Source organism: Gossypium hirsutum, chromosome A05 (assembly GCF_007990345.1).
Source record: "Gossypium hirsutum isolate 1008001.06 chromosome A05, Gossypium_hirsutum_v2.1, whole genome shotgun sequence".
Lineage (NCBI taxonomy): Eukaryota > Viridiplantae > Streptophyta > Magnoliopsida > Malvales > Malvaceae > Gossypium > Gossypium hirsutum.
The window spans coordinates 111,027,367-111,048,684 of NC_053428.1; the positions used below are offsets into that span (position 1 = coordinate 111,027,367).

The window sequence follows — 21,318 nt, forward strand, 5'->3', positions numbered from 1 at the left end:
AAGTATGTTATTTTGGCATGCGCTTACACCAAAGTAAAAAAAGAAATGTCAGGAAAAAAAATGGAAAGGAACAGAGACTAAAATAGAGCAAAAGAAAAGCAACAAGAATTGATTCCTAGCAGTTAAACAAGTGAACACCTTATTAAACAGCCAGATTTCACCATTTGCAGTTGGCTTTGGAACACCATGTCCATTGCAATGAAATAAAACTCTCTGACTTGGCATATCTGCAACATGTATTACAATGTTTCTTCACTTCATCCACTATAGGATCAACTTCAACCTTACTGCGAGCCTGGCCATGTTTAATAGAAAGAATTAGATTCTAAACTTGATGGAATAGCCTGTAATGAGACGTGGTCTGAGATGGTGTTCAAACCTTGGGCTGCCACATCTCATATTGATCTCTCAAGTTTTTCCAAATAGTTTCCACTGCTTTTTGTGGTGCCATAGAAAAAGGGTCTACAACAATGGAAGAAAGAAAAAGTGGAACATACTAATATCAATGAAGAACATTAGATTGAAAAAAAAATTATATATTTTAATCATTTTGTGACCAAAGAATGGATGTTGGATAGAAAATATGATTGAAAACTTCTTTAGTGCAAGTGCAGCACTAGGATTCCAACTTTTTCTTCCTTGGCAACCAATAAAGCAAGGCCAGAACAAGGGTTGTATATAGAAACAATAAATAGATAAGCATTCCTGAGACTGCATGCAAAATACTATGTTGGTGCAGCAATAACCCTACAAAAAGTGACACTTTCTTAGCCACCGAACTTGATAATTATTTCAATTTTCTATCCAATTTTCAGTTGGTCGTTTGCCACTGCTTCAAACACCATAAACGGTAAAACAATACTTCAAAAGAATCCTCTTTGAAAAAGTTCAATATGTTAAAAGTTCCAAACTACTTGTAGTTACAAAATTTTCCCTTTTTTACCCTAACATAAAAGGAGATACTTGTTTCTCAACTGATAAAAAGAAATATAGAGAAGAGCTCAGTTTGAAGTAGTATCATAATTAGCACTCTTGGACAGGATTTATGGTAATTCTCAACATTCCAATGCAAATATAAAGACAACTAAGGAGCAGATACCGTTTAGAGCCAAGAGCAAACAATATCCAAACTTAAAAAGCCATGCATGCTCAACGAATCAACAAGCATTTAGTTCGGTCATATATTAAAATAACACAAAACTTATTAAAGATTTCTTGAGGAATAATCATGAGCATTAAAGCTTCAATAACCATTAAATAGCAGAAATGCAAAAATAAGAGAGAATTGACTGAAAAAACATACCAGTCCAGCACTCCATTCTTAACTTCAGCTTATTCCGAGTCGGAATATGTCAGGGATAAAGCCGGAGCAGAATAAGAAACATTATTAACTACAGCAGGACAACTAAAAATGTGTACGGGAGAGAAAATTTTCGAAATAAATAGCATTTAAGTCTACTGTTTGGCTTCCGGTAAAATGCAGAATCAACAGAATTTGCTGACCCATAGATGTATCAATAATTATTTAAAAAAACAAAAGAAACAATAATTAAAACTACAAAGTTTTCTTTTCATATATTATTTGTTCGTGTATCTGTCATTTTTTTAGACACCTCTTTTTTTTTTAATTTAGGTTCTCTTATTTACAAAATCTTAATATAAATTTTTAAAAATAGTATAAAATACATGTGAAAGCCCAAAGACTCGCAAGCGACAAGCCCAAAACCTTAACCTCATAAATATTCTGCTAAGCAAAAATTACAAAAAAAAAGGCCAATAACACTAAACCAATCCAAAAAGAAACCAAATCTAAGCATAATATAAGCCCAAATCTAAGCATTATATAAGCCTAAAACGAAACCAAAACATAAGCACAAACCTAAGCCCAATATGAGTACAAACCAAGACGCACCCCTATGTGTGATATATAACACACAAAAACAAAGACAAACGACCCAAGCCCAAGCCGAAACCCAAACCTAAGCTAACATTAGCACAATCCAAGAGCCGAACTATAGGTATCAAACAAAAAAAAAAAAAAAACCACACAAATCCATAATTTAATCATAACAAAACAATGATCTTTTAATCTGAAAACCAAAAACCCTGACAAAAACTAACTTAAAATATTAGTAAAACGAAGTATATATCTGAAACTATAAATAAAGACGCATACAAAATACAGGGGCATTGTTTATTTTCAAACTCGTTTGGTTCAGTATAGCAGGGGAGCTCATCCATTGGTGAAACTTTAACTTTCATCTTCTCCGGCAAGCGTGGGCAACTAGCAGAATGATTTGTGTATTTGGTTGAGAAGTAGTTTACCGTGATGTTCAAGCTGATCAAACAACAATATAACACATTGGTTAACCAACTATTGACCTAAACAAAACAGGATTTATCAGGGATAAAAGGCAAGTATATACCTCTGCAAGGCAGGGAGGGCGAGCATCGTATATGCAAGTTTTATCTTATTGGTGACACCAGAGAAGGATTTAAATGTTGCAGCTGCTTGCCTCACAGCCGCTGATTCTTGAGGATGCTGCAAGGCCCACTCAAACTGCAGGCATCAACCCATCAGAAAACATTTATATATTAATAATAAGCCATGAGTCAGAACAGTTATTGGAAGTATTACATATACTAAAATCAATTAGCTCAGAAAATTTTAAATTTTGGAAGCATTCTTCACCAATCAAGAATGTCTCTTCGAGTGTCAAAAAGCTGCCTTTTCGGCATTTAAAAAAAATCCGGCATTCTCTATCTCTTATTGCTGTATGGCTCAATGTAACATACAAATTTGTATATAGCACTTCATCAACTAAGCATGGACAACATAAGACAATTAAATTTCACAATAAAGTAGATAAGAACCCAAAAAACCCCCTAAACTAAAGGTTTCCTGCCATAGCCAAATCTCATCTAGACTGAGAAGATATTCATCTGCAGTCGCTGGAATAAGTTAACCAAATACCATAAGAATAAAAAAGATGATACAAATGCATGAAAACTAAAGGTAGAATATAGCTGTTGAGCCCAACAAAATTCCTTGTTACAACAAGCAAGCTAGGATCCAGAGCGCATGTATACAAGAAAATCAACAAGCGCTAAATGATGAGACTTGTGAGATAGACCAATTCATAGTCATATAAATGGCATTTCAAGCATAACCTGCCAGTTTTCTACTAAGCCCAAAAGGTGATGCAACAGATTCAAATACAACCATGTTATAGACTATATATAAAATATAAATTCTTGTAGTATTAAAGAACACAAAAACAATGTCTTTTGGTGTAAGAATACACATGAACTATCAAACTCTGACAAACTAGAGCAAAGTGGATTACCTGCTGGTCATCATCATTTTCGGCATGGGTTATTCCTAGCAATCTCCAACCTTCAGCATTCTCAGGATTTTTCATAACTTCAGCCTCAAGGTCAAGCACTGCTTCACTCAAAAGTCCTTTCCTCAATAGCTCTTGACCTTCTTTTAAAGGATTTTGATGACCAACATATGGATTCATATCAGAAAATACATAGACACCCCTTGAAGCGTCCAACCGCTGAGGAACCTACAAGTTTTCACAACCAAAACATTCATGTAGAATTAAGAGAGGTTATAAAGTGAACTTCTTCAAGGCTACCAGACTTACTCATCATATGAATTTGCCCAGCTATCAGACGAACTATCTCCCAAAGCCCCCTCACCAACTTGATGACCAAATTCTTCGGCCCAGTCATCAACATGCAACTTTGAGAATTCATTGACACATTGATCATCGACAGACTCTTGTTGCAATCTTTCAGCTCCAAATTCATTGGCCCAATGGTCAGGTCCACAGAAAACCTATTAACCATCAAGTCAAGAACACTTAATGAAATGAAGAAAATTAGAATATTTCAAATAAGAATAAGAGCTTCGCACGGTTTAAGAGTCTCGAAATAATACATGACACTCAGAATCATTAGTTGCACTTTGTATCCTGAATAAACAAATCAAAAGACCCTAGTTGTTCTCATACAGTAGCAAACTCCTCAGCCCATTGATCAGGTTGAAGAAAATCAAAGAACCACCAACCAGAGTAGCAGATTCTGTATAATAAAAACATTTATACAAATTACAATGTTTTTAGCTGGTTTAATACCAAACAGAGATATACAATTACAAGAATCATCGGTGACAGTTTATCTTCTAACTTATTATAATCAATAATGTCTCACTGCTCAATTTAGTAGCAAACTCCATGGCCCATTGGTTTGGCCCATAGAAATACTAAGAACCACCAAAACGGTGAGTAGCATATTTTATAAATAACAAATATAGATAAATCTCATATAAGATTTACAGGTTTAGTTGATTTAAAAGTTCAACTGAAGATGTAATAATACAGAATCATTAGTCATTCACACTTTATTTGCTAAATTATAGATGATATATAGATAGTATCACTAACCAAACCATCATTATCATTTGGGACATTCTCAAATTACCAAAACTAGTTTCAACCACCTACGGTTGGTGAATGAGATTACTACCTAAGGTCAATGATGTTAGTTCCATTTTAGTCTACGTAGGCAAGGCAGAAGAAAAAAAGGAGGAAACTGCTAAAAGGAATTTATGACTGATTATCAGGACATATTAATCTATAAGCTTCTTTAGCTTCCACAAGATCTCTACTAGCCTCATCATGAGCAAATTCATCAGCCCAAGAAGCACCTACAGTGTACTGTTGCTGATATTCTGTTGCCCAGTTCTCTGATGCTGGTTTGACCTGATTATCATCAATGATAAGTTCACCACGACTCATCTTGGATACAAATTGAAGAAATTTTGAATTCTGCTAGCCCCAATACATACAGCACATAAGTGCATTGAAAATTCAGAACATATGTGCCCATCTCACAATCTGAACTATAAAATTTAAACATTGTTGACCAGAGATGGGCACATATGTTGACCAGAGATCCAGAGCCTAAAACACTGAAACAAAAGCCCAAAAATACCAGCCCAAACCTAAACCTAGGCCCCAAGCCTCAAACTCCTATACCCCAAACCCGGATATCCCCGGAATGGGATATACCAAACCGGGATATCCTTCACGAGGATAACCCCGAACCAGGATATCCCTGGAATGGGATATCCCCGGCTGGAATAACTACGGCAGGTAACCCGGTCCAAACACATAAAAAAACTGAACCGGATAACAAAACAGCTGAACCGGGCACTAAAAATAACGAACCGGGATAGGATATGATGGTAATATTCCTGGAATAGCTTATCCCGAAACGGGATATAACAGGGATATCCCTGGAGCAGAATAAGAATGAAAATAAACCCAGAACTTCTTGTTATGCACGCTTTGATCACAAATCTTTGTGCGCTAGCCAAGAGTCATCCACATCGCAGTAGACATGTTTTATGATGCAAGTAGTAACCATATGACATTAAGATTATACCTATACATTTTCAATCACTTCGATATTTTCCAAATGCATAGAACCTAAAAATCAAGAAAGTATCAACCATTTATTACTGAGCAAACCAAAAAAAAAAAAAAAACCACACCACAAGTCTCAGTTTTCACAATAACATACATGCTATGATTAATCTCTCTCTATATATAAACCCCTGCATTCTAGGGTTTAAGATATATCTTAATATCTTCTTGTATCTTTAGACACAAGAAAAGGAATACTGAATCACATATTTTGCAGTGAAATAGTTCAATGTAAAATTATCCTTTGAACGTGTAAGGCGTACATAAGTGTTGACTGCAGAACCATCTCAATTCGGGCATTACAAAATAATGGAGGAAAAAAGAAAAGGAAACTACTAGACGTCAAAAAAAAACAGAAAAATGGGTAGGGACACATATAAAGTAAAAAGGTTTCTTCAAGCTTGATTACCATAAAAGATTATCTGTCAAAGAGAATCAGATACATGATAGCTGGAACAATGATATGCATGCTACAATGCGTTGTGCAACATTATCCCTTGTCAAAAAGAAGAAAAAATAGTTGCAAGTGAAAATAACTATACAATGTTACTCTGTTATCTCGGAAGTCAGACAGACATCTGCAAAAAGAAAAAGCTTTAACTAGAGGCATGCTGTTAGGGTTGAAACAAATAGAGCAAATTAGATCCCCTGCCATGTCATTAAGTGTAGTTTTAGAATTCAAGCTTTCTGCAGAACCCCAAATCAATGACCCTTGATCTCCCAGTGAGTTTAATAGGAGCACCAGGGCAAGTATCAGAAACCCCATTTAGGCAAGGAGCTCAAGGGGTGTCTTACTACCATCAGATCACATTCTATATTTGAAAATTCAGTAAGAAAACCCTCAGCTTGGTTTGAAACAATAACTTCCAAGAGATTTTCATAAACAGACTCAAACATTTCTTCATCTGAAATAGAATCTACAGCAGTTCTATGGTTTACAGAACCCACAGTTCCAACAGAGATGTTAAAATTTAGGCGGCGTGCAACAGTTATCCTCATTTCATCAACATATTTCCTGTAGGAAGGAGCAAACACCATGCATTCTGGGCCAGGAGCAAAATCTAGGACTACTATGGTTGACAGAAACCATTGACTCTTGGTTTATGGTCGTATCAGGATCAAAGTGAGGATGATTTTGTGCTTTCTTCACTTCGGTGGGTGGAGAATTAAATTTATAGGGGAACTCTCCAATTCCTCTGTTCGCATCAGAGGTGATAGGCCCTAGAGAAGATTCCTTATTACCTTGTCTAGTAGTTGCCGAAGGATCAATAATTACCCTATTAGTTTCGCCTGTGCAGTTTTTAATTAACTTGGGAGAATTTTTGCTGGCACAATTTCCAGAATCCATTGATCCAATCATAAAACAAAGCCTAGGCAGCTGCAACGAAGGGAATAAAAATATTATTATTGAAAAAAAAAAAGCCAAGAGGAGAGGTCATGTTGGCGAATCTTGAAGACGGCAGATGAATAAGAAAGTCTAACCCTATTCCCAACCCTAAAGCACCATTTCAAAACTAAGTTTTTGTGTTTTAAACTACATCCTGTTTTCGTTTTTAGATGTAAAAACCCTAGATTCAAAAGTAACACTAAAGCAAAAGGAAAACAGAGGATCAAATATGCAAAGATGAGCACAAGTCAGAATCCTTCTTTCATTTGAATTATGAAATGCAACACAAGGCATTTTGTACTCAACCCAGAAAGCAGAAAATCCTAATAATCTTAGAGTAACAGAAAAGTAAATTAATGAAAAATACGAGAGAGCTATTTCATTTTAAGTCACAGAAACCCTAGAAAAAAAAAGTCTAACAAAATCAACGAGTGGATAGGGACAATAGTAAAGACGAATAAAAAGAAAATGCTTACTCGAGAAACCAAGCCGAATGCTGAAGGCGAACAGAAACAGTAGCAGCAGCAGCCGCGCAGCGAAGAAGGGAATAAAAGTGGCAGCACTATCCTCGAAACCACAAAGCTAATGTTCTGAAATTTTTAATTTCATAAGTACTTCCAGATTGGTAGGATCGGCCTCCTGAGCGCGCATCATTGCGGCAATAGCCTGTACAGAGATATCTAATTAGTGAATTACATTTTTTCTACAAAGTCAAATATTTGGACCCCAATAAAGACCACATAAAACTGCAGATACATTAATCAAGAATAACAGAAGTATTAAAAGGTCTTGCATAATCCATGTAAGTCTCAAGATAATGACAAGCAGACACATTAATCATCCAAAACAATTTGCAATAAATGTGAAACATTACACTTCATAGGCTTGATTTAAACATAGTTTAAGATGGGACCTTATCCATTCAAATTAATTTTAATTAAGCCAAAAAGGTTTTGACATGGTTCAAGAATAAATAGAAGTGATGATAAGTGAAATGTAATGCACTACTAGTTCATGTGACAACAAACGATAATAGGATAGATCCAGAACATTAACAGCCAGGCAAAGACTGCGGCCTTAGATCTGGTACTCTGACTGAAGCCTCAGGCCACTAAGATAAACATAATACCAATCATATTGCAAACTTCAATGTTTAAACGAAAAATAGCTCCTTCTATCCCTTTCCACTAGAAGTTTTCATATATAAGAAATGAACATTGCATGGTACACCAACATGGCTATATCAAGCCAGAAAATAGATCCTTTGTGTTCAAAAGGTTTTCTTGCTTGCTTGATCAATAAGTTGTTCTGTTTCCTAAAATAAGATGCTATTCACAGGGCATTAGACAAGATTAAAAATGATTTAGATTTAGGTGGAATAGAAAGGTAAATGGTCAACGTTGCCAGCAAAGAATCATAACCAAAGATGCTGAACAGAGCTGAACTAGACAAGCAGTCACATCTCTTAATAGAAATTCTTGTAGTATTAAAGAACACAAAAACAATGCCTTTTGGTGTAAGAATACACATCAACTATCCAACTCTGACAAACTAGAGCAAAGTGGATTACCTGCTGGTCATCATCATTTTCAGCATGGGTTATTCCTAGCAATCTCCAACATTCAGCATCAGATCACATTCTTCATTTGAAAATTCAGTAAGAAAACCCTCAGCTTGGTTTGAAACAATAACTTCCAAGAGATTTTCATAAACAGACTCAAACATTTCTTCATCTGAAATAGAATCTACAGCAGTTCTATGGTTTACAGAACCCACAGTTCCAACAGAGATGTTAAAATTTAGGCGGCGTGCAACAGTTATCCTCATTTCATCAACATATTTCCTGTAGGAAGGAGCAAACACCATGCATTCTGGGCCAGGAGCAAAATCTAGGACTACTATGGTTGACAGAAAAAAGGTGATGCAACAGATTCAAATACAACCATGTTATAGACTATATATAAAATATAAATTCTTGTAGTATTAAAGAACACAAAAACAATGTTTTTTGGTGTAAGAATACACATCAACTATCCAACTCTGACAAACTAGAGCAAAGTGGATTACCTGCTGGTCATCATCATTTTCAGCATGGGTTATTCCTATCAATCTCCAACCTTCAGCATTCTCAGGATTTTTCATAACTTCAGCCTCTAGGGCAAGCACTGCTTCACTCAAAAGTCCTTTCCTCAATAGCTCTTGACCTTCTTTTAAAGGATTTTGATGACGAACATATGGATTCATATCAGAAAATACATAGACACCCCTTGAAGTGTCCGACCGCTGAGGAACCTACAAGTTTTCACAACCAAAAGCAGGCTAAAAGGTGACATGCATGTAAAGACTACTCAAAGCACGAGATAGTAGCAGAAAGAAAAGGAAAGATAAAGCCAAATTGGAAGGTATATCCATCTGCAATAGCACAAGGAATTAGATATAGTTCCCTGGTAAAAACACATTAGCATGTCCTTTCAAATTTGCACATGATGCATTGGTAGAGAAACCTACGTATCGAATAAAGCAGTGAAAACATGCCACAGAAAGAAATGAATGGGTGACTCAGACGTGAAACTAAGATTGAAGATAATTTCAAGAGACATACAAAAATATTGCTAAATTACTGTTGCAAAAGAGCAGAGCATGGAGGTCATAGATGCAGGTGATTATCAGCTTGACATTTCAAGCGATCTTATTTGGGTTGCCTAAATCAGTTGTCCGGCAAAAGAAATTTAGGACACTTACAGCTGGGATAACACTTGCCGACAGTAGAAATTGTAGAGAGAGATTGTAGAAAATTCACTTGAGATTGTAGAGAGAGATACCTTGGGTTAATATGAATGGCCGACGTCCTAAAAAGAGAAACCTTTAGAGAAAATATTGTTACTAAACAGACCTGTAATATTGTACACGACACAAGAAAAATAGCTAAAATACAATATTATGCAAGCACAAAAACATATCAAAATCAATATAACACCAATCATTTTAAAATGTCAAAACTTATAATAAATACATGACACCTTAAACATGATTATGACATAGAAAACAAATGAACAAGCCTTGGATACACAAATTGCAAATTCTAACACTAAATTATTTCATCGGACATCTTTGAGCCTTATGTTTGTTTCATTACACACCTTACAAATGTTTTAGTGATTGCAATAAGTTGATGGATTGAAATAACTTGGTGATGAGCTTTTTTATTCTAGACTCGGTGACATACTTCCTGTTCATTGGGAAGGTCATCTATTTTGACTCAAGGAAGGAGGGATATATGCAATTTAACTCTAAAGACAATTTCTTCCAACAAGGATGAATAATGGATATTGCTTTAAGCTTTTATTAGGGTTTTTCACCGTACGGATATATTTAGAAGCTCAATTTATCTCATGGATTTATGGCCTATACCTATCAATACTTGCATATCAAGTTTTAAGGTTTTCCTCAGCATTGATGTTCTTTCAGTTCCCCACCTTCTTATAACCACTAAGACTCTCTTAGTCTTTACCACCAGAATTTCTCAATTCAATTTCCATTTAATTTCACTCCTACTTTCCTTCTCTTTCTTTTAACAGTACTCCATACTTTTTTCCAAATTAATACCCAGCCATAATTGAAGTTTCCTCTATGATAGAGGGCATAAATGTTTACTGCTCAGTTAGTCATGAGGACAAAAAAAATTGTACCTTAGACAAACCAGTTAGGCCATCCTTTGATTTTGGAATAATTAAAATGTGCATAGGAGCCTGGGGAGCTATGTCCCTAAAAGCTAAGACCTACAAACAAAAAATAGGCAAACAAACATAATGTTAGTGCAAATGAATGCCAAATAAAGTTAAACCTACCAGAAAAGAATTAACATAGTAACCTAAAGAAACAGCAAGAATATATTCGTGTGAACCTGCTGCCAAACAGATAAATAAAACTAGGTCATTCTCGCATGCAACTGACAAGGTGAATGCATGATTCATACAGAAAACAATAACATAAATTAACATTCACAATTAGAAATCAAACTAAGAGGTTAAGAAGCTAAAACTTTCAACCTCAGATTATAGTTTTGCAAACAAAAACTATAATCATAGCTGAAGATTTTCATGCTTCTCTAATTAAAACGTTTGATATTTTGTTATCACGTTTCACTTAATTTTGATCAAATATCAGATATCAGCTAGCGTTAACAGAAAGGACAACAGATTATCTTTGATAGTCACCTATTTAACTGCAAATTGTCTTGCATAATCCATGTAAGTCTCAAGATAATGACAAGCAGACACATTAGTCATCCAAAACAATTTGCAATAAATGTGAAACATTACACTTCATAGGCTTGATATAGACATAGTTTAAGATGGAACCTTATCCATTCAAATTAATTTTAATTAAGCCAAAAAGGTTTTGACACGGTTCAAGAATAAATAGAAGCGGATGATAAGTGAAATGTAATGCACTACTAGTTCATGTGACAACAAATGATAATAGGTTAGATCCAGAACATTAGCAGCCAGGCAAAGACTGTGGCCTTAGATCTAGTTCTCTGACTGAAGCCTCAGGCCACTAAGATAAACATGATGTCAATCATATTGCAAACTTCAATGTTTAAACGAAAAATAGCTCCTTCTATCCCTTTGCGGTAAAAGTTTTCATATATAAGAAATGAACATTGCATGGTACACCAAAGTGGCTATATCAAGCAAGCAAATACAACATAAGATGTAGCGGTACAAGAAAACAGATTCTTTGTGTTGAAAGGTTTTCTTGCTTGCTAAATCAATAGGTTGGTCTATTTCCTAAAATATGATAGTATTCACAGGGCATTAGACATGACTCAAAATTATTTAGATTCAGGTGGAATAGAAAGGTAAATGGTCAACCTTGCCAGGCAAAGAATCATGTTGAGTATTTGTTTGTTATGGTTGAGTATTTTGAGATAGTTATATGTAGCTAACTTTGAGTATTATATTGAGATGGAAATGGTTAATATGTGTATGAGTGTGAATGTGTTGATTTGTTGAATGGATGAAAAGGAATAGGTATGTTTAAGCTAGCATAAAGTTGGATAATTTCACAATTTAGTCCTTGGAGAATTTCAACAATCATGGATGAAAAGGAATCGGTATGTTTAAGCTTGGGGAATCCGTGATGCATTGTACAATAATCGACCTTGCGAACAAACCACATTATTAGAAAACCAAAATACAATTACTACTGCTTTGACAGTCAATATTATAGGATATCCAATAAAAGAAATATGGGTATCAGCTTAAACTGGTATCTAATCCTGTTTAACCAGTACAATTAACAGAATTTAAGCCATGGGAGAGTGCATAAGAACATTAAAATTGAAAAGAAAAGATATTGGGATAAGAACATTACCATGCAATACGATGAAGGGAATAGCTTGTCTATGAATCAATGTAATAAAGAATATGAATAATAAAGTAGTTGACTGTAAAAGAGAGGCCATGGCTGGTGAAATCTTACAGAACCAGAATTTCTTTCTTTCCCAAAGCATCCAACAAGAACAACCACACCGACATCCATAGAATTGAAAAGACGAACCGAAACAATATTTCCTAGGGCTAAAAACCCAAAATCTATGGATGAAGCAAGTGATTTCAATATCACAATAATAAAATAGATAAATAACAGGAACGATTAAGAAGGAAGAGATGAAAACGGATGAGAGAGGAAAATTTTGAAGAGAAAGAGATGGTGAAGAAATGGGAAGGAAGGGAATTTGAAAAGACTGATGAAAACGGGCAGAGGGGATCTGCTCCTGCGAACAGTAACTATTACTATTTAATACACTCATTTAATAAAGTGATAATTGAGTTGTTTACCTTAGAAAATTTCATTTAATACACTTTAATATTCTCAATGTCTAAATATATTTCTAAACTAAAAAATGTCAATTTGATTATGAATATCAAGATTTTTCTTCTATAATTTATGGTTTCAAAGCATACACAAAGAAACTCTAATTATTTCCTATTACACGACAATCATAAACAATCTTTACAAGCTTTATCAATGCATCTTTTGAATAAATATGATAATTAGATAATTAAATCGAGCCTTAATATAGCATTGATTTAATTAAATCAAGGCTTAATTAAGCATTGATTTTAATTACCAATTGGGATTGTGTAATTATTTCTCTTCATTAACTAGTGCAATGTGTAAGAAAGAGTTAAATTTCAAGATTATACATTAATAGTGAGTTTGGATGGGCTGTGTATTTATATGTGCTTAGTGCAAAAACAACGGTGATGGTGAAAATAGATACTGTAGCGTGAGACAAAAATTAAGTTGAAGGTTTGATGTCTGGTGACGACATTGCTCCATGTCTCGAAGAGTTCAACAAGGACATCCAAGAGACATTGGAGAAACTTGAGGAAGAAAAAAAGCGCAGCAAAGAGATCCAAAAGGAAAACGAAGAGAGAAAAATGAAGGGACTGTTTTGGTGGGATGACCCTATTGATAATAATATGGGAATTGAGGAACTTGAAGCTTATGCTAAAGCCTTGGAGGAGTTAAGGAATAATGTGGCTAATAGACCTAGTGCATTGATGGAAGATGTTTTTCTCATGTCGACTGCCATGACGGTGGCTAATCCTGATGGTATGGGCAACAGTTTCGCCATCCAAAACAGTGGCTTTGCTGTCAGAGACACCGGAGGGTACGGGGATTTCAATCTAGGTGTTGAAGGTTTTAATTTTGGTCATGGTCATGACTTAGATTATTAAATATTCTCTATTCATCATTGGAGGTATGTCTATGGCTATTATTTTACGATATAAAATTAATCTGCTTAGTTTTTAATTATTTTATGAACAATATAGATCTATATATATGATCATATATAAATGAAAGCTAGTTTTTTTTATACCTTTATAACTGTATTATTGTAGCTTTACATCTTTGTTTATATAGGGTGGGTTTAGATTGGTGGTGGGTTTAACTGCAATTAATATAAAAGTAACGGTTATTGTAAGACTAGATATTGTAGCATAGTCAAAAAGTAAACTAAATGTACGATACCTAATGCACGCACCCAATTATTCATCCAAACCGACGCGTAATTTTATATAATTTTATTTATTTATTCATATTTTTATCATAAAGTTGATAATTTCGGTATTAATATTGCTCAATAATATATTTAAGAGAATCTTAAAAGTGATTTTGCATTGAATAAAAGAAATTTTATACGCTTTGTTATGTTTTTTTCTTATATTTCTTAAGAAATTTCTAGATCCACAAAAGATTTAATGTCAATATGTTGATACAAAAAATCTTTCCTTATTCAAATATAATAATAAATTATTTTATTTGGAAATAATTTAAAGTTTTTACTATCTAAATCACGCAAAAAAAAAAATTATCCGTGAAAATATTTATTCTGAATAATCACATTACAGGTTCCGATCATATCTATTTTTTTTTACACAATGCTTAGAACTACCTATAGCCCTTCCTCAACCTATAAATAAGAAGATAATGTGTTTTAGCGCACCTACGACCTCCTACATCATGTCTATACCAATAGAACAAAGATTGAATCCGCACATGAAAATATTATTTGCTTGCTTAGTAAACTTAATTAGATTACTATCATCATGGTTTTCAATTTTTATTTTATGTTTTTTTTATAAATTTTGAATCATGATAAAATTATTATTATTTTAGGTAATTTTACAATTAATGTACACACTTTTAACTCGAGTTTCTAAATTACACATCACAATTATGATTCAAACCTATGAAAAATTCATCCAATACCACTAGATTTAGAGTATAAATAGAAATCGAGCAAAAACAAATTGCAAACGTCATGATTATTCTAGTTGCAAATCTAAATAAAAAAGAATGCATTCGCTAACCAACAATTAATTGAGCTAAAAGAAGACAAAAAATGAAGGATAGTGTTTCATAACCACTGTGACAGTAATATCGAGATGCCTAACCATTATAGTGATAAATGGTATAAATACGCAAACATGTATGGTTTCTTAAATCCAAAAGATAGAACTATTAATGGAGATACTATTAGCACCTCAAAGAAGGAAAAGCATCAAAATATCACCATATTATTTACCAAAAAAAGTAGTGTTTGCAACTGAATCAGAGGGTTTGTGAGGTGGAGCTGTTTGAGAAAATTCACAAGGTTTGGCTCCTCTGTCTTCCATCCTGCTCTTAACCCATTGACGACAAGCTTGCATGTCGAGCTTTGTTCTCCTACATATTAGAACAGCAGTTGTCGGCGCACAAGTTCTTGTAGAGTAATAGTACTTGCAAAAATAGAAAATTGCACATTTTCAAATAAAATACTAGTCCACCCCACCCAAGAAAGAAAGAACGAGCGAGATGAGTGTCATGGTCAAAACAAAAATGTCATATATACACACACCCAAAGTCTCCACATCGGAAGGTCAAAGGAATTTCCGTGTTATTGCCAGCCATTCTTCATCGTACTGAACCTCATAAGGTCCTAGATCAGATCAATATCAACAATCTAAAAGATCAGAGAAAGCCAGAATTCATTTATTAGCTTCCAGCAAAGACCAAAAGAAAGAACCTAAATGAAATGGTCAGAACATGTGATAGATACCTGCAAGAACTTGCGCCCTGGAAGGCATTTATCGAGTGCAGGAAATTTTGTCACTCGACCACCCTCTTCATGTTCAACAAGAGCGGTGAATTTGCAGTGCAAGTGAGCTGAAAACCAATACGATGGTCTGAGTTTTTCGAGCAGCTGTGCAGCAGGTTTGCTTCCAAGAGTTCCTTGCTGGATCTAGGAAATATGTTTCAACCAACAAGCAACCAGGAATGGTCAACAAGAAAACTGAATACGCTTGATATGAAGATTTTCATTCTATCACATATGTCCATTTCCACCAATTGAATATAATTACCTCATCTTTGAAATGTTTTTTTATAGCAAACAAGTTGTTACCAGTTCCCATAATCAGTGATGCTGAGCGGCCAATTGTGTGAAAGGAAAATATCAATCAGTTCCTCTAGATGCATGAGCTTGTGAACATCGTACTCCCAAACATGATACACAGACCTGATAGTATTGTCATTATAAGCTGGCCTTTCATGGTGTCCTGCTCAAGGAAAAGCTAATTCATTGCAGTTTCAAAGCTTCGACTCTCCACCCTAAATAAGAATCAATATAACATATCTGACACTCGCTTGCAGTAAATATACAATCACCATTAAAAGAACTCCAGAATAAACATAGAATAGACAAGTAAAAGAACTTCACACCATACCTAAACAATAATTACGCGCATTGTAAATTCCCGAAAGTCCACCAATACGAATAATGCCAAACTTCACAACCACAGCATACCCCAAGAAGTATATATTAGGTGCTGCCCAACCCCCATAATACCAAAAGTTTACACAATTCAATAGCAGAAGGTAAAATTCAAGGCCTTTTCATAAAAGAATCAGAATCCCCAAGCTAGAACATATGAAGAAAATGGGGTGACTTACAATTCCCATAAATAATTGGAAGCTTCATGATTTCCACCAATAAAAAATCGTGGGAACTGGGGCAACCTCCTGACCCGAATAGTATTTCCAGAATGACTTCATCTCCCTATATTTTGGGGCCACATTAAGGCTATCCATATCTTTTTCATTCCTGACTGCCTAAGTTGCAAAAAAAAAAAAAAATTAAGTTCATATAAAAATTGGGTATCTGGAAAGTGACAAAATTTCGTATAAAAACAACAAATTGGAGAAAGCGAGAGTGTAAGAGAAAGAACCTGGAAATCACCATAACAAAGGAGGAGGTAAATTTTGATGTTGCGAGTGTTTTCAATGTATTTAATGGTGTCGTAGACCTTGTCGAGATCTCCATGCATGCACCCTTCCACTGCTATATTCATCGTTTTGAATTGGACACAATACTGTGGTAGGGTTTGAGAAAAACTTAAAACCTTAGGTTTTTTTCTAAATGACTCTATCCTCTAAAGGTGAAAACACAAAACCATAAAAAAAACACACTGAAAATAGAAGTAAAAAGAAGCATATATCTGAAACTAAAACAAGAATGAAAAGGGTGACGGCAGGATTAACAATAAAAGAGAGATGGACGGATGGAAAGACAGGAGACCAGATACCGAAAGAAAATATCTGTCACATTAAAAAAATGAAGATGAATGAGACGAAATCAGACAATGTTTTCAAAAATTCCAATACCATAAGCGGTTTCAACTTCTATTTATTATAGATTTTGCACCTACAAAAGAGATAGAAAGGAATCCATGAATGTATACACAGGGCAAGAAAGATACTAACTAAAAACAGTTATTTATGAAGAGTACTACATATCCCAGGAAGCAGTTTTTTTATCCACGAGACCACCAGTAGGCTATCTGGACTGTCACATTAGAAAGAAAGACAGGTGAAAAAGTTTAAAGCATTATCTTAAGTGAGATGAAAGGGAAAGGAAAGAAGAAACTTTACTAAAACTAGAGACTTTACAAAATGAAATGGCAAAGACAAAGACAAAGTACAAGTGATGATTCATACCTGAAATCAGTCATCGATGAAGCAGAGAATCTCAAAAAATCACAAAAACCAGAAACGGCAGAGAAAACCTAGTGTAGCGTCTTTCTGTGTTTTTTTTTTTTTTGGCATTCGGTGACCCAAAAATAGAAAAAAATTAGAGGAAGAAATTCAAAACAGACACAGAGAGAGAGAGGGAGTCAGCGAATAAATGGGGTGCTATGGATAGAAGAGATAGATTTGATGATTCAAATTTTGAATAATGGGAAGGAAACTGACCTTTAATCGGAGGTAAGACGCCGGAAAGTGTTGATGGCGCGGCAGTGTCTAAGGTTTGTTACGAAAGGACAAGAAAGGAAGGGAAAGAGAATAAAGAAAACGAAAGAGAGGATTAACAGAGATCAAAGAATGGAAAAACAACAGAGAATAAAAGGGGAAATAAATAAAGGAAAATAAATTTAAAGAGGTGGATGAATAGGTGAAGAAATGGGGAAGCTATGAACGGAGGAGAGAGAACTTAAATTTCTAAATCCCCAAGTAACAACGGTAACATTTATGGTAATTAATACTTCTTTAAATTACTTTTTTTTTTTGAGAAATTAAAGACAAAGGTCAGTTTTTATGTGCACAAATTTCACAGATGCATGCAGCTAAATTTATATGGAAGATAGAAAGAGTTATATAAAAAAAGTTTATGCACATTTCACGGGCCAAACTGCCCCGTGACACACACACATACAGATAGAAAGAATATATATACACAAACAGATGGAAAGAATATATCAAAAGAATATATATAGATGCAAATTTCACTTACGGATGCATGCAAATATATCAAAAGAATATATATACAAACACATTTCACTTACAGATGCATGAAACAAATTTATAACATATAGCAAGAAATATATATACATGCAAATTTCACTTATGGATGAATGCAAATATATAAAAAGAATATATAAACACACATTTCACTTACAGATGCAGGAAGCAAAAGTTATATGGAATGTGCCAAATAAAACATTAACAGCCACGTAGACAGGAAACAATAATCAAATAAAACAACACGCATCAATGTTATTCCAAACAAAACCATGAGATTGTAGAGAGATACCTTGGGTCGATATGAATGGCCGATGTCCTCAAAAGATAAACCTTCTTTTGCTACATAATTAACAATACCAAAGCAAAAGATGAATACTTTTGATTTTTTTAAAAATAAATATTAAGCTTTGAAAGAAAACTCACTTTAAGATAAAAAAAAGGCAAATATACTGCGTTCTTCAGAAGAAAGAAAACATCACATAGTTAACATCTTCTAATGCGGCACAAAAACCACTTGTAACTACTTTGTAATATAAAACAACCTTTCGATTCAACTACATCCCTAATTCCAACCATGCCATGCATTTAGGAAAGGCATTCTTTCACATATATGCATTTCATTGATTATAATTACCTCATCTTTGAAATGTTTTTTGTAGCAAACAAATTGTTGCCAGTTTCCATAATTAGTGATGCCGAGCGGCCAATCGTGTGAAAGGAAAATATCAATCGGTTCCTCTAGGTGCATGAGCTTGTGAACATCATACTCCCGGACATGATACACAGACCTGATAGTATTGTCATTATAAGGTGGCCTTTCATGGTGTCCTGCTAAAGAAGGCTAATTCATTTCAGTTTCAAAGCTTCGACTGTCCACCCTAAATAAGAATCAATATAACATATTCAACACTCGCTTGCAATAAATAAACAATCACCATTGAAAGAACTCCAGAATAAACACAAAATAGACAAGTACAAGAACTTCAAACCCAACCTAAACGATAATTACGTGCATTGTAAATTCCAGAAAGTCCGCCGATACGGATATTGCCAAACTTCACAACCCCAGCAAACCCCAAGAAGTATATATTTGGTGCTGCCCATCCCCCATAGTACCTAAAGTTCACACATTTCAATTGCAAAAGGTAAAATTCAAGGCCTTTTGATAAAAAAATCAAAATCCCCAAGCTAGAACATATGAAGAAAAGGGGGTAACGTACAATTCCCATAAATAATTGGAAGCTTCATGATTTCCACCAATAAAAATGGTGGGAACTGGGGCAACCTCCTCACCTGAATAAGATTTCCACAATGACTTCATCTCCCTATATTTTGGAGGCAAATTGAGGCTATCCATATCTCTTTCATTCCTGATTGCCTAAGTTGCAAAAGGAAAAAAAAACAATTAAGTTCATAAAAAAAATGAGTATTTGGAAAGTGACAAATTTTCATATAAAAACAGCAAATTGAAGGGAGAAAGTGAGGGTGTAAGAGAAAGAACCTGGAAATCACCGCAACAAAGGAGGAGGTCGATTTTGATGTCGCGAGTATTTTCGATGTATTTAATGACTTTATTCACCATTTTAGCCTTCTAAATTTTTTATATATTTCTTTAACATTTTTGTTACTTAAATTTTTATTCACATTTTGGTACTTAATTATCAATTTTGGTATCTAACCACTAACATCTATCGCTTCCAATAAGGAATGAAACAGTGATTCTCTAAAAGTGAAACCAAAAACCATGACAAAAACACACTGAAAATAGAAGTAAAGAGAAGCATACATCTATTACACAATTTCTAATTCAATTATTATACATATACAATTGGGTTTTTATTACCAATAAAAACAACATCCCTATGTTTCAATATGAATACTACCATTTCATAGGAATTTTATGAAAAAAAAAGTTAAAAGCCCCTTATCGGATTTGAACCGATGACTTACGCCTTACCATGGCGTTACTCTACCACTGAGTTAAAAGGGCGTTCGATTCAATTACTGAACAAATCATAGACGGATAAGATCTATTTATATATATAAGTATTTGCAGTAGACTCATAGCGGCTGGTAGCTCTCAGGAATGAGAATTCTAATTTACTAAACGTGCAGAGGGTAAAATGGTTTTATTGATATTGGGTTTGATAAATATCAATGCAATGAATTGTTTCAAGGCCAATCATAATTGGCAAGGCAAAGACAAAGGATTTATAAAGCAGAAAAAAAATGCATAAAATTACCCACTGACATACAAGTAAAAAAGCATCAACCAATAAGCAAATTAAAATTATGTTAATCTTAGGATTGCGACTAGAACCTATTCATTTAAAAGATTACAACTCAATTTCCCTTCATGTAAGGCTAGGTAACACAGATGAGTATAATTCTATCTTTAACCAAAATCAGAGTATTTTCACCAAATGGATATATCAATAATCACACAAAACTTCCCATTCAGCTGATATACAGAGATACCATGGGTCTACCTAAAACTTCCAATCAAAATCCATTTGCAAATCATACCCAACAGAACTCAAACAATCCCAACTATTTTGAAGAAAATATACATTTTCGAAGGAAGGACTCCATATAAGAGATAGTATGACACTAAACCTTCAATTTATCATCTAAAAAATTTTAGAAGCATTTGTTATGTGCATGTTCTCGAGGTTAAAAGGGACAAACTTGATCAAAAGGTAGAAATTTACATTTTCCTAGGCTATAGCTACATCACAAAAGGCTATAGAGCTTACAATCCACTCACGAGCAAGATGATTGTAAGTAAAATTGTAAAGTTTAATAAACATGCAACATGGAATTGGGAAACAAATGAAGAACATGTCAAACAAAGTGTAACATATTTGAACTCTCAACAATAAGAAGATTTCATTTTGATGAAGAAACCACTGATCATAATCCAGTAAGTGGAATCAGACCACTTACTGACATATCAAAGGCCAAATATTGATATACTTGAACCTGCAATCTTTGAAAAGACCTTCTAATGATTGAAAAGAATCAAACTTGGATGCTTATCAATAAACCTAGCAACAAGAACATTGTTGGAGTCAA

General features: G+C 34.3%; 2 protein-coding genes, 1 non-coding gene and 1 pseudogene across 14 annotated transcripts in view; all 4 read right to left on the bottom strand.

The window, feature by feature from the left end:
• Window positions 1-64: 64 nt before the first annotated feature.
• LOC121203258 (double-stranded RNA-binding protein 3-like) lies at window positions 65-1,596 on the bottom strand. The gene is made up of 3 exons (XM_041114665.1): window positions 1,304-1,596; window positions 380-462; window positions 65-295 (listed from the first exon to the last, which is right to left on the bottom strand). Exons 1-3 carry the CDS (start codon window positions 1,317-1,319, stop codon window positions 158-160), a joined length of 237 nt encoding a protein of 78 aa, XP_040970599.1. The 5' UTR covers window positions 1,320-1,596; the 3' UTR covers window positions 65-157.
• A 197-nt stretch (window positions 1,597-1,793) lies between these two features.
• Window positions 1,794-21,318, bottom strand: part of LOC107939594 (uncharacterized) — a 46,226-nt gene continuing 26,701 nt past the window's right edge. For 2 of the 12 annotated variants that reach the window (XM_041114652.1, XM_041114651.1), the window contains 5 exons: window positions 10,575-10,664; window positions 8,977-9,177; window positions 3,348-3,431; window positions 2,427-2,560; window positions 1,794-2,338 (listed from right to left, as the gene is read on the bottom strand). In XM_041114652.1, the coding sequence (XP_040970586.1) occupies window positions 2,122-2,338; window positions 2,427-2,560; window positions 3,348-3,431; window positions 8,977-9,177; window positions 10,575-10,628 (690 nt within the window). In that variant the 5' untranslated portion in view covers window positions 10,629-10,664 and the 3' untranslated portion in view covers window positions 1,794-2,121. Of the gene's footprint in view, window positions 2,339-2,426; window positions 2,561-3,347; window positions 3,573-3,653; window positions 3,848-3,949; window positions 4,093-4,331; window positions 4,839-5,875; window positions 6,877-7,361; window positions 7,552-8,455; window positions 9,779-10,574; window positions 10,665-10,756; window positions 10,790-12,264; window positions 12,716-21,318 lie in introns of those variants that run through there. The other 10 variants (XM_016872935.2, XR_005927664.1, XR_005927661.1 and 7 more) reach the window with 10 other exon arrangements.
• LOC107938080 (lariat debranching enzyme-like) lies at window positions 14,798-19,674 on the bottom strand (annotated as a pseudogene).
• Window positions 20,162-20,233, bottom strand: TRNAT-GGU (transfer RNA threonine (anticodon GGU)). Its single transcript has one exon. It is a non-coding gene; the product is annotated as a tRNA-Thr (tRNA).

Bases quoted from the DNA above. Each gene is read 5' to 3' on its own strand.
- LOC121203258 (XM_041114665.1), bottom strand. The intron at 296-379 runs GTTTGAACACCA...AAACATGGCCAG, and splicing joins ATGAGATGTGGCAGCCCAAG to GCTCGCAGTAAGGTTGAAGT.